Source organism: Cyphomyrmex costatus, unplaced genomic scaffold (assembly GCF_001594065.2).
Source record: "Cyphomyrmex costatus isolate MS0001 unplaced genomic scaffold, Ccosl1.0 scaffold643, whole genome shotgun sequence".
In the NCBI taxonomy this organism is placed as follows: Eukaryota; Metazoa; Arthropoda; class Insecta; order Hymenoptera; family Formicidae; genus Cyphomyrmex; species Cyphomyrmex costatus.
In genome coordinates, this window is record NW_017280204.1 from 2260 (window position 1) to 15882 (window position 13623).

The 13623-nt window shown below is 32.9% G+C and overlaps 2 protein-coding genes across 5 annotated transcripts in view; both read right to left on the minus strand.

Moving 5' to 3' along the window:
- Positions 1 to 1278: 1278 nt before the first annotated feature.
- On the minus strand, positions 1279 to 2979 carry LOC108779936 (60S ribosomal protein L11). The gene is made up of 5 exons (XM_018547503.1): positions 2951 to 2979; positions 2361 to 2528; positions 2127 to 2276; positions 1898 to 2045; positions 1279 to 1471 (listed from the first exon to the last, which is right to left on the minus strand). The coding sequence occupies exons 1-5, from the start codon at positions 2954 to 2956 to the stop codon at positions 1344 to 1346; spliced, it is 600 nt and encodes a 199-aa protein (XP_018403005.1). The 5' UTR covers positions 2957 to 2979; the 3' UTR covers positions 1279 to 1343.
- A 3422-nt stretch (positions 2980 to 6401) lies between these two features.
- milt (trafficking kinesin-binding protein milt) overlaps positions 6402 to 13623 on the minus strand; it is a 37973-nt gene continuing 30751 nt past the window's right edge. For 2 of the 4 annotated variants that reach the window (XM_018547513.1, XM_018547512.1), the window contains 6 exons: positions 11058 to 11134; positions 10218 to 10593; positions 9799 to 10034; positions 8984 to 9177; positions 8581 to 8823; positions 6402 to 8505 (listed from right to left, as the gene is read on the minus strand). In XM_018547513.1, the coding sequence (XP_018403015.1) occupies positions 7029 to 8505; positions 8581 to 8823; positions 8984 to 9177; positions 9799 to 10034; positions 10218 to 10593; positions 11058 to 11108 (2577 nt within the window). In that variant the 5' untranslated portion in view covers positions 11109 to 11134 and the 3' untranslated portion in view covers positions 6402 to 7028. The other 2 variants (XM_018547511.1, XM_018547510.1) reach the window with 2 other exon arrangements.

The following is a 13623-nucleotide window of genomic DNA, read 5'->3' on the forward strand; positions in this document are numbered from 1 at the left end:
AATTAAAAAATTCGCAACGGTTTAACAGGTGTAGAATGAAATAAAAAACAATATTACTTTTGCTGTTGTTATTAACAAAACGTCTAGACCACAACTATAATGCTTTCATCAAACAGGAAATATATAATAAAATTATTAAAATATATAAGCTTTATTCTATATTTAAAAAAAGTAAGAAAAAAGCTATTAATAGAGGAAAACGAAAATTGGTCATTGTCACCGACATCACCGTCACCATTGTCGTCAGTTTTTATTAATAATTCTCGGCATCTGTTGCTAACCGACTGTAAAGAAACAACTTTTCACAAGAACCAAGTTTTCGATATTTCTAATAGATTACAGGTTTCTTGCAATGTGTGTACACAATCAGTTTCATACAATCCGATAATGAGCGATGTGATTCTTAATAATTGCATAATTAACAAAATTTATCACAAGTCTGTTTCCTTTCTTTCGAAAATCGGAAATGCGAACATAATTACATCGATATTCATTCACGTTCTGCATTGTTTTATCGAATCAGAGAATCCTCTCGTAGAATAAGAGATACGCTTGACTATGGTGTAACCATGGCTACACCATGGTTGGATGTACAATACCAGTTTGTAATAATGCATTAAAAAAAGGATATATTATGAAAATAATCCCCAGAGACACACAACGCCGAATAAAATGGGTAGACAGTATAAAGAACAAATATAAAAATTGGACACCGTCAAAAAATTCATCTGTATGTGAGGTAGAGTTATTTTTTTTATAAATAATGTATTTACTTACAATATTAAAATAAAAAAGTAATATATACAATATATACATATTAATTTAAAAAAAAAAATATATATATATAATTATCACATTGGGTACGAATTTAATTCTTTCTTTTTTTTTGTCATAAAATAATTAAAAAGTACGTAAAATATGTAAAATAAGTTTTTGCGGTTTATTTTTACAGGAACGAGAAAGAGATAGTTTATTTAAAACTAAACGGTAAGGTGATATACTTAATGATAATCGATCAAATCATTCTCTACATATCACAGCAACCGCAACTTAATCCTGCGTTGATTTGTTGACATCTGTTGGTTAAATTCGCCAGATGACTTCAGCGCAAGTGAAAGAAAATTCGGTCTCATTGAGTAATTGGTTAATTCTATTAAATAGCAAATGCGATTGGTTAGTTAACACAGATTAAGTAACTAACACTGATGAAACCAGAATGAAAAAAAACGATATAATTTTATAATAGAATACATATGTGAATATGTGTTAGGTATACAATTAAATTGTAAACAATTATTATTAAAACCTTTTATAATGAACGCACATATGTTACAATATACATATTATTTTTTTCCAGCTATAATGATACCGTCATATTTTTGCTGGAACCATTTCATGGCATCTTCTTTGGTAAGACGGTGTTGAAAACCAACCTTACCGGTCTTTCTTCTTCTGTATGCTACGTTAAACCCTATAAATAAAAAATACACATTTAACAACATATATACATTCATATTATGAAGTATATAGAACTTTTAACTCATTTTTCTTTACTATATTTATATAAGCATATATACATATTTTTTTAATAGTCATTTAAAATTCTCTCAATTAGGAACATAACAGATAATGATTTGTCGAATAATCAAATATCTGATCTTATCCAGTAAAGTTGGACAACCAAATTTAATTTATCAAAGCCAGGTAAGTCGGATAATTGGATTTTGTCATGAAATTGCACAAAGGCAATAACGAGGCTTGTCGTATATTTTATATATATATATATAGTACGTCAGATGTCGTATGCAGTGTGAATTCTACATAATGACGTTACAAGTAATGCGTTACTTCCCAACCCTGCATATTTCTTAATATTCTCTATGATTCGATTACTAACCTGGACGACCAAGTACAACGTAGAAGTCTAAGCCATAGATACCAATACTGGGATCATATTTAATTCCCAAGTCAATATGTTCTTGGATCCCAAAACCGAAGTTTCCAGTACTAGAAAAGTTTTCTTTCCTTAATTCATATTCACGTACCTGTAATCAAATGATTTATCATTAGAATTATAGTACAAGCATAAATCATATATGTGTATGAAAATTCTTAAACTTTTTCACCTTTAAACCACGCTCCAGAATCTCTTCAGCTTTAGCGCCACGTACAGTACAATGAACAGCTATTTTCTCATTACGACGGATACCGAATGAACGTACTGTATACCGAGCCTTGGAAAATACTGGTTGCTGACCGGTCAGTTGTTCCAAGACCTGTATGAAAGATTATTGTGTAAGTTGCAGATGCAATTGTTGGAAACATTTTTATTAAAATAAAGTCATGCTTGTAAAATTTACCTTGGCAGCACGTGTCAAACGATCACCAGATTCGCCTACACAGATATTTAGGCACAACTTCCGAATTCGGACTTCGCGCATTATATTCTTGGATGCATCTTTTGGCTCTTTCTTCGGTTTCTTATTGAGCTTCTTCTTAAATTTTTCTTCAGAGGCTTTTTTTGTATCCTAATTAATTCAAGCACTTCTTATTAATCCATGTAGAATTCATTCTTTAACCTAAGTACTACTTCACATGTATTTATTAATATGAGTAAAATGTATTTTTAATAAATTATTTATATTAAAATTAATTAATTGAAAATTGAGAATAAATAAGTCCAGAAATTTTATTGTCGTGCGAATGTATTGTTGACAGCGACAATATGTTATGAATTCGAAACAAGCGTGAAATCTTGTCCACGTGACAGGGACAACTGTTAAAATAGACAGCTTAAATAAAAACTTAGTATTCTCGATTATTTATAGTATCAGTTATATCTACGTCACAGTGATATTTGATAAAATTAATTAACATGAAACATACATAATAGACTAAATGAAGTTAATTCTTTGAGGATTTGAGAAATGCAAAGAGAGTGCACACTTACCGCCATGATGGAGAGGAGAGCGACTGACGACACAGACAGCTGATGAACTGAGCGAGCCCTTTTTCATCTACACTCAAAAGTTTTTGTAAGTTCCTAGTGACATCAACGCCACCAACATTCGTATCATTTATTATCGCGATACTACTGACAAGTGTTGAATATTGTGGTGCGAGTTCGTACTACATCTATAAATTGTAGATGTTAAGATAATATTAATATATGCATATATACTTTTAAAATTATACTTTTAAAAATTACATAAAGGCAAATATATTATACATAAAAATGTGCATATTATTTTTACATCCACAATTTACATCCACATTTCCAAAGCTAGCTATTTCGTTTTTCTAGCAATTTTTTTATTAACTCTGCAAGCAGATTACCCGGTTCATCTGCTTGAAAATCCATTTCAGATTTTGACATCAGGCATGCTAAAAGATCGAAAAAAAAAAAATCAATTTATATATTATTTAATTGTTCTTTTTCTTCGTATATAAATATTATATGTACGGTACTATTTAATTATATCTATAAAGTGTTTGGTTTTTATTTTAAATAAAAAAAATTATTAAACTTTGTCAGAATTTATAACACCTTTTTTTCACATTACAATTAAAATTGCATTGAATTTAACGATTGAAAAAATTCAGAAATATATAGAGTTACACAATGCAAAGTTTGTAATATAAATATTATATCGTTATAAATTATAAAATATCAAATATTTAAATCTATTAAATCTAATCCTGTTAAATTCTAAAATTTTGCTTCTTTTAAACAAATAAAAATAAATTTAAGTACATAAAAAAGAATTATAAAAAGCGCTTACTTGTAAATATTTATTTGTAAGGTGAAGAGTGCTGTAACTTATAAGAGAAACTGCAATATTAATATTTAAATATATTTATTGTTCAATTTGGAGGTATGATATATCTCTACTTGCCATATAGATCTAAAATGATTACATAGCACCTTAACAAAGGGCCACTTTTCACATGCTTTTTTGTCATTAAATATAGCTGTCCAATCAAACAAATCATAGCGAATTGTACCGCAGTGATTGATGAAAATAAGCACATGAAATTCAAGTACAAATGCCAGCATAAATATATCATCATTTAAAATAAAAATCTTAGATATCAAACAAAAATTTTACGCTTACTAAGGCCTCTTTCTCTCTCAATCTCAGTATTTATAGTCTATCAAACATTAGTGTACACCATCACGTAATAATACACAACTGCTTATTCTTAGCTATATAACAATTGCACATTTCTCAAGGAAATATTGTTCGTCGATACAGTTCTTTAAACGTAATTATAAAAATTAATTTATTTGTTGCTTTGCGACACGCAATCATGTTTTCTTTTGTTTACTACGAAGATGAATGCGAAATTAATTTCTCTGGGTAATCTGCCTAAAATATAGATTGTAATCTCTCGAATAAATTACACAGAAAATTTTTTATTTTCACATTAAATTTACTCGTTATCTTCCGTACTCTTTATAGTTTCTGTCAGCTTTCATAGATAATCAGAATCATTTTTTCCAATATCCTTCGTTGTTCACTCCGTTAAATGATATTATAGTATCTACATTCATTTAATTTTATTGTAACGTTTGTCGAAGCAATACAGCTCTACAATCATGCTCCATAAAATTAATCTATTGATTTGTGTATCTTTTTTTCATTGTGAAAATTAAATGTAAAAAAAAATTGATAAAGATAATTTATTTTACTGTGTAAAATCTGTTAAATAAATTATGCCATAAAGTTTATTTTCACTTTATGTTTCCGTACTTCCTTTTACTCTTATATTTTATACCTTATTTTGCGTTTTCTCTAATGATTCCACTTGTTTTCATAAGAAATCAACACTGATCTGTATCGAAATGCTCTCTGTTATTCATTCTGTTAATAGTTGCGCATTCATGCAATTTTACCATAATCATACTGATATTCGATCCTTATTAATACGTCATAACAATGAAGATATGGTATTATTCCTTATTTCCAAGAGAGAAATCTACTCAAACGTATCGCAATTTAAAGAAAAACAAATTCTTACTGTTGAAATTTCGCTCTATGATGGTATAAGTAATTACTAATTCTTTTGAAAATGGAATATGTATAAAATTGTTTTTATTCCACCCAAAACAAAAACTGAACAAACTTATTTACCAACACAATACAAAGCGTGATTATAATAAAACACGTCATTTCCACGATCGCTTCGTCAATCGCTCTATTTACAGTACATACGCAGCCATTCCACTGCGTTATTTTTCCGGCTAGCTCTAGGCCTCACGAATAATCAGAACAATGCAGGGAGATGTTGGCGGAAATGCAAACGAGGTAGGATAGCTACACAACGTTATTTTCCAATTTAATTTATTAATTTGTACGTCTATGTACAAGGCTGCGTTGAGCTAAACACTCTTTTCTATAATACACATTACATGTCCTCTTACGTAAGACTCAGATCCCACTTGCAGGAAACAAAATTGCAATAAATTACGAAGTTACGCGAAAGAAATCGCTAAGGAAAAAAGAATGAATGTGAGGCGTTTTACCGCCCCGCTGCATTTCATACAATTATGTACAGTATACATATATTTATAACTCAACGCTAAATGCACAATCTTCCGCGTGCAAAGACTGACAATAGCATTGACGATATCACTACGATTAATCTTCGTCACCAAGCGTACGCTAAAAAAAAAAATAAATAAGCACCAAAATTTGACTTTGTGCTAAATTACATAAAATAATGCATTACAGTACGTTGCACCATTCTCAGCGTCCTCCCTGACCTTTGTATACTAATTGTTTACATTGCATTGGTAATAACAACTTATTCTCCAGTCATTAGCTACAAATTTCGAATATACGATATTTTAATTTTATTATAACTATATTACCATTATAGTTGCCTTAATTTGTTTTTTGTTTCTTCGTACGTATTATTGGAAATATATATTTCAATCTTTAGCTATGTAAAAATATGAACTGCACTAGATAATCTGTATAGTTTATAATATTAAGCGAAGTGTTCCCAAGTGTAAAAATTATTTGATCTATAAAATTTGCACAAAAATGTGAATATTTATCAATTATAAATATATTGATATAGCATATACTCACTCGTAAAAAATATGAATCATTATATTGATACATATTTTTTGCAAGTAACACATTAATAAGATAAATAAAGTAATTAAGACTAAAAGCTACAGCTTTTTATAGTTTGTATATATAATATACGATAGTATTCTATTATAAAAATGATATTTAAATATGTTGTTAATTTCTTTTGACTTTTAAAAAAGAAATTATATATTAAAAAAAATTTATTAAATAAAAAGTTTATGTCAATTCATATATGTACTTCTAATTTAACGTAACAAATTGATAACTTAAATTATCAATTATACATATATTTTGCTTCCAAAATTTTTGCATCACTAGATAAAATGCTTAAATATTACAACTAGCAGTCCATAAATACATAGTCGAAGATCTTAATATACAATCACAAATTAAAATAATCTTTTAACTTCATTTGAGCTAGTAGTGTTTACAGTTCTCTTCATTTATCACAAACTACCAAAAAACTCAGCCTTCTGTACCTATCCTGCTCTTAATACATTATAAATTTTCAAATAAAATTTAAAATGTATAATAAAATTCCGCTGTACAGAGTACATTCTGCTCTTTTGTATTTGTCCCACATTTAAGTCAATATTTTTAGGATAAAACTTAAAATACAATATTTATTATATGGAGTATTTAGAAACCTCTGATTTACCTTATTAACGTTACTCCTTCATGATTATTTACAGCAATTCATCACATTAAATTCAAAAATTGTTGTACGAATTAGCAAATACATTCAAGTATAGACAATCAATAATACTGGCGACAGGAGCATATCGTATACTCAATTAATGCCGCATGAATTGAAATTTCCAGGTAATAAAAAAAAACGAGCTCTTTTTCTGCGAATATGTTAAAAAATAATTCGCTGGAATTGATTGATTTGTCCCCTATCCCATTACAGATTCTACAAGATATTCACAATAAGCCACCTTTACGACCAAAAAGAAGCGAGCTTATTGCTCCCAATGCCGACTGTTTGGATTCTTTAGTTACAGGCGTCGGAATTGGTGGCTTAACTCGCCCTAGATCAGGCCTCGTTGCTCTAGCACCTGATCGTCGTTGTCGATCCGGTGACTGACCAGTTGCTCTCGAGTTAAATGCATTGGAACCAGATACGTTTGATTCAGGCTTCTTGCTGTCATCGCGTTTACTCGGCAATAATGGCGATTTGCTCGGCGGAAATTCGTCACTAGTGGAGGATGTTGAAGACGAAGGAGATATTAACTTCTCTTGGCTGGTACTGGAGGACATCGAAGTTTTGAGGAAAGTCAATTGTGCCATTGGACTTCCAGTCGAACGACGCGTATACAAAGCACCCTGTAGAGCTAATGGCGAAATTGATGAGCTGGCTGTAGTGGCTATAATCGTATCAATCCCAATTCTCTCTAATTTCTCCACTAAACGTATCCCCGTGAGAGCCTTTTTGTCGGAACGCGAGATCGTCGACTTTGGTCTCTTTTTCTTGGCTTGCACTGGTGCCGGCGGCTCGTAACTGAAAGTACGCCTCAGTAATTCCGCGCCGGTGCTGAGCAGTCCCAATGTCAACGAGGCGGCGCTCTCCGGTACTGGTGATGATGATCTTGTCGGTGACAGACTCGCATCTGGACTGTTGCATGGTGTAGCAGTCGGTGAGAAATTCCGATCGTCAGTAGGTGTGCCTATACACGAGGGCGTGACGGCTTTAATTCCTCTTTCGTTTAGCATCTTAGCCAATCCAAGCGTAGTGGAAAACGTTGACGTTGAATTACGACGGCTGTGCGTGCGAGGGGTGCTCATACCAGAGTTCATACCACTATTGGGCGCCGAAGCGACGCGACTACTAACGATGCTCGGCGTCACGCTACTGGTGGTATGATCATCTGGATGCATTACGGTACTGTTAGTAAAGGTATAAATGGAGCCGGTGTCTTGGAACGGTTTACCAGGATTAGTGTACTCCTCGTCTTCTTCCAAATCGCTTAATGTAAACGTTATGAGACCAAGATCTTCGAGAGCACGACCACCTCTAGTCTTTACGCCTGGTCTGTCTTCCAGCAATCCACCTAATGTTGGCGTCGCCAGTCGTGACCAATGATGCAACGTTTGGGAACCCTCCATTGGTTTAACTATCTGCAATTTCTGTGGAATACGCCAAGCGTTGCCACTGTTACCACTAAAGCCGCTTAGGTTGCCGCTACTGCCAGTCGACATAATGCTGTCCGGAGTACGACAATCAAAAGGCAAAAAGGTTGGCGGGGAATGTAATATGCCACCGTCGTAATCGTAACTGTAACCAGCACCTGTACTGAGACACGCACGCCTCGCTAATACTTCAGCAGGTGTTAGACGACGTATAGCAGCTTCTAGATCAGCAGCACCAGGAGCACCAGGTACACCCGTTCGTTGTGGTCCCCTGAAACACAGCAGAGTTTCACTGAATATATAAGAAAATTAATTCGTATATTTTCATAAAGAGTTGAATACTCACGGGTAATCCTCTGATTCGATGAGCAAAGATCCTTCACTCTCACTATGACCGGTAGAATCCAAACTGGGAAATGTAGATGCTTGTGGTCGCACTTGTCCACAACTCATTCGCGGACCAACAGAACTGCTTGATAATGTCGATGTCGTCATCGAATTTAATCTAGGAAACTGATTAGGATCCATTCCCGCATGTGTTGCTCGAGATGCTGTACGAACAGTCTCAAATACTTTCTTGTAGGTTGGGCTATAGAACAAATGCAATACGAATTATTTGATTTTAACCACCAAATAATTATTGAAACTATAATTATAATCCAAATATCTAAGAATGTATTCTGTTTATGTTCAATTAGTTCTATAATTTCAAATAATAACAGATCATTAAATGCATTTTTGTAACGTACATTCTATCACCTGCACCAATTCCAGAATCAATGCTTAATTCCGAGTAAAGTGACGATTCCAATTCAGAAGCGATAGAATCCGGTTGAGGCGCCGCACCCATCGACGGGAACAGTGATCCACCGCGCACAGTTGGCATTCCGCGTTTTCTCTGTTTTCGCAACTGTTCTTGTGTTTCAGCTAATAAGTTCACCACCTGATGCACATAACATGTATGATACAGATTTATTATACAATACAATTTACACGAGCAGAATATACATATATGTATGTGATACGAGCAAAATATAATAATTTAACAACATAACTAAGACGAATACGAAGCCTATAACAGTCTAGCTGGATCTTAGTTGCTTATATATAATTTCGCGTGAATTTATATACTGATATATGTAGTCTTTCTAAACTGCGCGCCGAACAATTGTCGATTTTGAAACGCAACTCTAATAAACTATCGCAGTACTATTACGAATTAAAATGATTAACAATTTAATAATTATTTGATGCTCTTTTGGTATCTTATATCGCGATATTTAACGACGTTAAAATCTGAAAATAATAATTCTTATTTAGTTCCTTTATTTATAATAATTCTTATTGCGAAAAATATTACCTCGGCCGAGAGTCGAACCCGGATCACTCGCTTTACGCGCAAGTGTCCTAGCCAATTAGATATATATATATATATATATAATAATTTAATTCTTAATGTATTTATTGTTGAATTATTTTTCATTTCTATCTGATTCTCGCATAAAAAGCTCCAATAGAATAGTTAATTAAAATCTATTGTTTTCTCATATTAGTAAAAACATACCTCCGCGTATCGTTCTTTGAATTCGGCTAATTCGGCGGCAAGTGTATTTTGATTATCCCTGGTGATGACTAGAGTTGCTCCCACTTCGTCATGCTCCGCCATCAGTTGAGCGAGCCTAAGCTCCGTCTCAGCTAATTTTGCAGTAAGACTAATTATTTGCTCATGCTGCAGTCGATTCTCATCTTTTTGCCGGCCAAGCTCCTCCGCTATACCATCCACCTCCATATTGGCATTTGCTGTTATTTTTGTCAGAAATTATTTAACAATATTTTAGCTTCTATGTCTAACATTCATACAATTATTATAATTAAAAAGTTATTTAATTTAATCAAAATTATTGAAGCATTATGTAATATGGAATATAAAAAAATCATTATAAATAAATTAATATAGAAACAAATAAATATACGATGGTTCACCTAATTGCGCTGCGATATCTTTTACAAGACGGGCCTCCTCTTCTTCGGAACTGTCGGCATCGCGCATCAATTTCACAAACTCGCCGCGGAGTTGCTTATTTTCATCTTCCAAAGAGGTGACCTTCCTTTGTAACATCTCCAAATTAATGCCGCGTAAGCCGGTGGGAGTTCCGGCCTCGGAGCTAGATTCGTCCACATCGTTTGTCAGCACCTGTATCAGCTCGGCCTTTTTTAATACCTCATGGTTCAACTGAGTAATTTTCTCGTTTGCTTCCTTAAGTTCAGCTTCTAGTGCGTTTACTGTGGTTTCGAGCTTCTGATTGTGTGCCAACAATTCTTTGCCGATACGCGCTGTAAGCTCCAAATCTTTTTCTTTCTGTCAAAAAAAAAATATAGCTATTAGTCATTCGTTGTTATTACAATGAAAACTTTCTCTTATAATTTATTATTAAAATAGCTTTAATAGTACCTGTTCCCTCAAAGCTTATACTTTTATCAATACACTTTTACAAGATTTAAAAGAAGTTTCTAATAGCAGTCTTTAAATTAATAAAATTCAGAAATATGAAAAGAATATAAAAACAAATTTCGAATAAAATTTTAACTTGATAGAAATCCTATATATATTCCTCACAAGTTCTAATTACATAACTGTTTACAGGTCATTTAATATTTAAACGGTCACCACTTATCGGTTCGTTATGTTTTATCGATTTGTCCCAGACGTTTCGTTAATATTTTTAGATATGGACGTTTACGATTCATAAAATTTTATTGACAATATGCACAACGCGGGCTTAGTTGCTACTAGGCTCTTGCTTCCTTCCTGGATAGACTTACCTCCTCTAGAAGCCTTGTAACTGCCTCTATGTCATTATAGGTCTTGGTCATTTGGCTCACCCGGTTGCTACATAAGACTGTAACAAAGTGACGATTCGTTGTTAAAACTGTCGAAATAAAAGAGCTTTTAAAAAAAGAAATAACAATATAGCAGATATATGTGTGCAGAGAGGTCGGATCATTGCATTTAAGCCCTGAAGACAATGTAAGCAACACTTTGACATTTTTTTTTCAATTTTTTAACTTCTTATACGAAAAAAAATATTACAATGTATACTTAAATATGTTTTCGTACATTACCAATATAATTGAAGTTATTATACGTATTGACATCTTTTGATTTCCAATCTGTGTGTTTATTCTGATATGACGGTCCATTTTTTTTTTTTAATTTGTTTTTATAATCTTATAAAGTTTGAACTATTTTCATGTTACATATTTTTACGATATATTGTTATATATTATAAATACGTCAATTTTGTTCACATAATTTTTAATATTGATTCTATACTCTTTTAAATATGAACAATGTAGAACTGATCACATCGAATGTGTAATGCAATTCTCTATGACACACAATCGATGTGCAAGATACATACAGTATCATGTTTCTTTTTTACAGCGCAATTCTTCTATTGAACGATATTTCGCGCACAATCTATTTGCGTATCGATGACAGAGATTGAAACCGATAAACTTTCTGCGAGTTCAGCATTCGATGTAATAGACACACGGAATTTTTCTCATTCGCGATTATAGAACTGCGTCGAATAAAAAAAATGTCAATTTTTCTTTACTTGCAATATCGAAAAGTAAACTCATCGAAATTATACTGACTCGAATTTTTTTACTTTGAAATGTGAAATAGGTTACCACAAGTAAAAGCTTTGTTTCTCTCGAAAGTGAGATGAGTAACAAAATAATTTTCAGATTAGATCTTCACGCATGTATTATCGTTTCATATTTATTTTCATATATAATCGATTTTCTACTATATTTATGATTCCCCACGCAACGATCTGAAACGTGGGTTATTCTATTTCGAGCAAGCAAAACGCACATCCTGATCAAATATTCATACATTCTTTGACGAACTTGTCATTACTACACTTATTAAACAAAAAAAGGATAGACATTTTTATTTTGATCCATATATAGAAATTACACTGCGATGATTTATAATTAATTTAATAATTCTACACGGAAAGAAGGATTTGTTACAGTATTTAGTTAGATATAGATCTGAAAATAATTTTGTTGATTCATTAAAATATAAAGGAAATTGGTTGTTAGAATGTTACAACTTTTTGCAAACATTGTTCATCATGTTTTTTCTACATAATTATTTATAATTTCCTACATAATTATTTAATTCCACAAAATTATTTTCAGATCTGTATTTAGCTAAATTTTTAGATACTTCAAATCGTTCTTTCCATGTAAGCTTTATTAGTACAGACATATTGAATTAACAGAAAAAAAACACAGGAAAGTGTTTTCATTCAATTTTGAGCTTTTAAATATTATATATTCTCTACGGTTTAGAAAATAAGACACGCATTTTTTTATACGTGTTTATTTGCTTTTATGGAGCAAAACAATCCTTTGAAGAAAATAAGTTTTTTTTTTGTTATTAATAATTCTTAAAATCATAAATTTCCTTCAATCAATGTTGTTCCGCAAAATATATTATAATTTTACGTAATTATGTTTAACGTTTCGACAATCTTTTATTCGAATAACGCGTAATTTATTAACATTAACAAGATTGCCTGCAATAACGCGATGTACCATATATTCTGATTACCTGAGGTCGTCAAATTAAAGGACTCTGGCACGTATTTCATACATTCGAAACAATCACGGTCTCGCAAAGTGAATGCACTAAAAGTACGCGCGAGCATTTCTTCCAAAGAGCAACGTGGAAGCTTCAGACCTTCGAAACTTGGCCGAGTCCACTTCATGGAGATCATTAGTCTCCATACACAGCCTCGTGTCCTTGATTTTTATCATAAATTGCCGAGAGAACTCTAAGTACAGACAATTTTCATACACTTGATATTCTCACGATGTTTCACTTGCGGCTTCTCTAGATCAACTGGGCTGAAAGTATTTCTTCGTAACATTACCCTACTCATAAAGAATTTTCACACGAGAAAGAAACGAAATCTCAAGCGGCAAGCAACAGATACTGGTACGGTAATATCCCAGTAACTAATCGCTCGTTGCGCGCACGAGATGGACTGCTGTGGAAAATTGCGGGCGAGAATGGCGAGGAGACACACAATCGCGTGTCTCGTAATCGGATGATGCGACCAGATGCGACACTAATGAGACTGAGAAGGGAAAACATGGCACGCGAACGAGGGAAACGCGAAAGCGTGGAGACGAAATGCTCGCGTTGCACGAAGGAGTCTTTTGCATCCCTTCTATCGATCGGCTTTGGCGCATTCCGCCGGACCGGCCGGTCATTGAAAGGCGCAGACGCAACCAACCAAGGTCATTTTCCAAACTCTACTCAAAGTCACAATTATACGATAGGAAATGAATGGGGGGGGGGGGGGGG